Below are 3282 nucleotides of genomic sequence, written 5' to 3'. Positions count from 1 at the left end.
TCTAAGACCAATGTATATATTTTTTGAAATGCGAAAACTACGAAAATCTTAACTTTTACGTAAATTTGATGCTTGAAAACTAAATTTCTTTTTTTTAACTGAAAAAATCAGGAGTGCGTTATCTCACCTAGAGAAACAAACTGTCGCGAAACGGCTGCTGAACAATAAAAATAAGTTTTTTGTGAACCACAATAATATACATGCTTTTCTTAAAAAATATTTGTCGCCCCACTTTTCTGTCCTACGAAACCTCTTTAGTTTCCTTCACGTCCATGCTTTTCCTCATTTAAGCTCTTACGTTGTTATGGCTTTTTATATTTCTTCGATCTAGGCTAGGGTTTCATCCACACTTTCGTTTCTTGTGTCGCCAGTCGTTCAAATTCCATTCTATCAACATGCCTAAACAATCTCAACTTATTTCTTTTACAATTATCAGTCAGTGTATTTACAGGCATAATTATTTTCATTTTAGCTTTATCTGCGCCTGTCTATGGTACTAGATATAATATAACAACCTATATATTTGACAAACGTCTGCGATAATTTGATCCAATTTTCAAATAAAAGTATCTTCCAGGTTGGTGTAGTAATTCCTTACTACCTTGTAATGAATTGTACATTTTGAGTGCTAGAGCTAATGCATAAACGTCGAAGCTTCCAAGAATGGTGGATTAATGTACTTCCAGAAAAACAGAGAGCAAAGGAAGTAAGGCAATAAGAAAGAAAAGAAGAAAGGAAGAAAAAAAAGAATAGGTTTCTCGTCCCGCAGGATTTGTTGAGCATTGTTGGGAGTCGTTTGGATCGTCGCCTATCGGTGCGGTGCGGTGGTACAGCACCAACGTTTTCTAGCAACCCCTCCCCCTCAGCCAACAATTTTATTCTCCTCTCTATAGGTAACGCTCTTCCTCTCTGTCCAAAGCACCCTTCTTCGCAGGCAGGAGCGGGCTGCCTTTCAGGGGTGGCTCGAGACTGTCACTTGGTGATGGATGATTGTACCCCAAACGCGATCAATTCGCCTACTCGCGTGCGCGCGTGGTAAGGTCGCACCCTCCAATACGTACACATTAAATTTCTCTGTTGTAGCTCTGTAGCTCCTCTATACTGGGTGTCCAAAATTGCCACCTCCACTGCACGTGGTGTCGGCTTTTATTGATCTTTCCTTTCCTATTCTATATTTTTACAAGAACAGTGCATTTGACAAAAAATTCCAAAAAGGGATCTTAAAAAAGTCGTTTTCAAATTGGCTTTTGCGAAATTCGGTCAATTCTGAATGATTCAAATAATGCGGGTATAACGACACACAAGTTTGACAAAAAATAACTCTTTAAATAAATCATTTTGACTTGTTAATGATATAAGTAATTCTAAATTGTCCAGTCTGCTAAATTTAAATCCAAAAAAGTTCCATTTTCAACCAAATATGGAATAGTTGACTTTTTAAATAACAAAATTCATTTTCAACAGAAGGAACCTCATTTACAACAAAATAGTTAAATTATTAATAAGAGAGATGAACCTTGAACTAAAATAATTAATCTTGAGCTAAACAAATGAATTAATTTTTATCAAAGCAGCTACACTTTCAATCTCTATTATAGATTAAGCGCATATACGAAAAAAGACGCATTTTTTACATTTTCAACTAAATAGTTGAATTGGTATCTAAAAGAGATCATTTTTCAAACAAAAAAAGAAATAGCTCTGCTTTCAATTAACAAAATTAATTTTTAATTACAGGAAAAATGAATTTTCAACAAAAGAGTTAAATTGTTAACCAAAGAGAAGAATTTTCAATTAAAATAAATAAAATTTAATTTAAATAAATTCATTGTAACAAATTAGTTCAACATTAATCAAAGTAGTAATACTTTAACCACGATGTTTTTAATTTTAATTGAAAACAGTCGAATTTAACCAAAAAGATGAATTTTTAACGAAAAGATTTACTCGCCTGAGTAAAAATGCTTCAACTTGAGTTCGCCTTGGTTATGTCTCGAGTTCGTCTCCAAGACTGTCTGGCTGCGTCTCAAAACTGAGTCGATACATAGGCCTTCGTCTTACTTTTAACTGTTAATATCACATATTTTATACTTTCATTATAAACAGATATTGCCCTTTAATATTTTGTATGTTGAATAGAAGAAATTAGATAGTGTAGGGAACAGATAATTGTTAATCTACGAAATTTTATTAATATATAAATTTATACACATTTTTCCAGAAGCAATGCTATAATTCTTCAATTAACCTACGACATAAATCTGAATTTAAAATCAAAGATAGTTAGGCAGACTACTGCGCATGTCTGCCACCCAGACTAGGGGCATCAGGCCCATGCTGAAGGTCGTTCGTCAAAAGACAGTACACGCTAGTCAGTCAATCGCGACGCACCCCCGACAGCAACATCACTAAGTGCACCGGTGTCATCTGCAACGACAGCCATTTTCAGCAATGACGGACTGATCAATGCGTTTGCTGCGCTTACAGAGATCAAACCGTATCGCAGTGCGGGTTCCACCTTTTTGGCCCCATGATCCTAAGATGTGGTTTTCGCAAGTCGAATATCAATTTGCACTTGCAGGAATCACGGTTGATGAGACAAAATTTAATTATGTCTCGGGCAATCTGGAGGCTAAGTACGCCACTGAGGTAAGAGACATAGTTACACATCCTCTTTCGACCGGGAAATACAATTTGTTAAAAAGTGAATTGATTAAACGACTCAGTGAATCTCAAGAGCATAAAATGCGTCGCCTTTTAGAACGCGAAGAAATCGGGGATCGTAAGCCTTCACAATTTTTGCGTCATCTGCGTGGTTTGGCGGGAACGGTCGTGCCGGACGACGTGCTGCGTCCCCTTTGGCTCGGTCGCTTGCCGGTAGACACTCAAAGGATCCTAGGCTCACAAACGAGATCAACTTTAGACGGTATCGCCACCCTGGCCGATTCGATCGCGGATATCGCGCCATCCTCTGGACATATAGCCGAAACCTTTCAACCACGAGCAGCTGATCCGTTAGAATTAATTCTTCAACGTCTCAATTTTATGGTGAAAGCGCAAATCGCGGAGGCTACTTCTGCTATTACTACCTCTTTGCGCCAAGAAATTGCTGCAGCTTCCGGGAATCGCGATCAACCGCGATACAATCGTCCGCGTTCACGCTCGCGTGGCCGAAGTCAGTCGCGCGACAATAACCGAAGTCAGCCGCGTGATATGGGAGAGGGTTGGTACCACAGGAAATTTGGTGCCGATGCGAAAAGGTGCACGACGCCCTGCACGTAA

The 3282-nt window shown here is 38.4% G+C and overlaps 1 protein-coding gene across 1 annotated transcript; it reads left to right on the top strand.

Annotated features, from left to right (window-relative positions):
• The first annotated feature begins 2541 nt into the window (after nt 1-2541).
• On the top strand, nt 2542-3282 carry LOC117182731. Its single transcript, XM_033375836.1, has one exon. It carries the CDS (start codon nt 2542-2544, stop codon nt 3280-3282), a length of 741 nt encoding a protein of 246 aa, XP_033231727.1.

The sequence above is a fragment of the Belonocnema kinseyi genome, chromosome 2, assembly GCF_010883055.1.
Source record: "Belonocnema kinseyi isolate 2016_QV_RU_SX_M_011 chromosome 2, B_treatae_v1, whole genome shotgun sequence".
Lineage (NCBI taxonomy): Eukaryota > Metazoa > Arthropoda > Insecta > Hymenoptera > Cynipidae > Belonocnema > Belonocnema kinseyi.
Note: the sequence above shows the minus strand (reverse complement) of the source record. Positions and strands in the feature narration are given on the sequence as shown.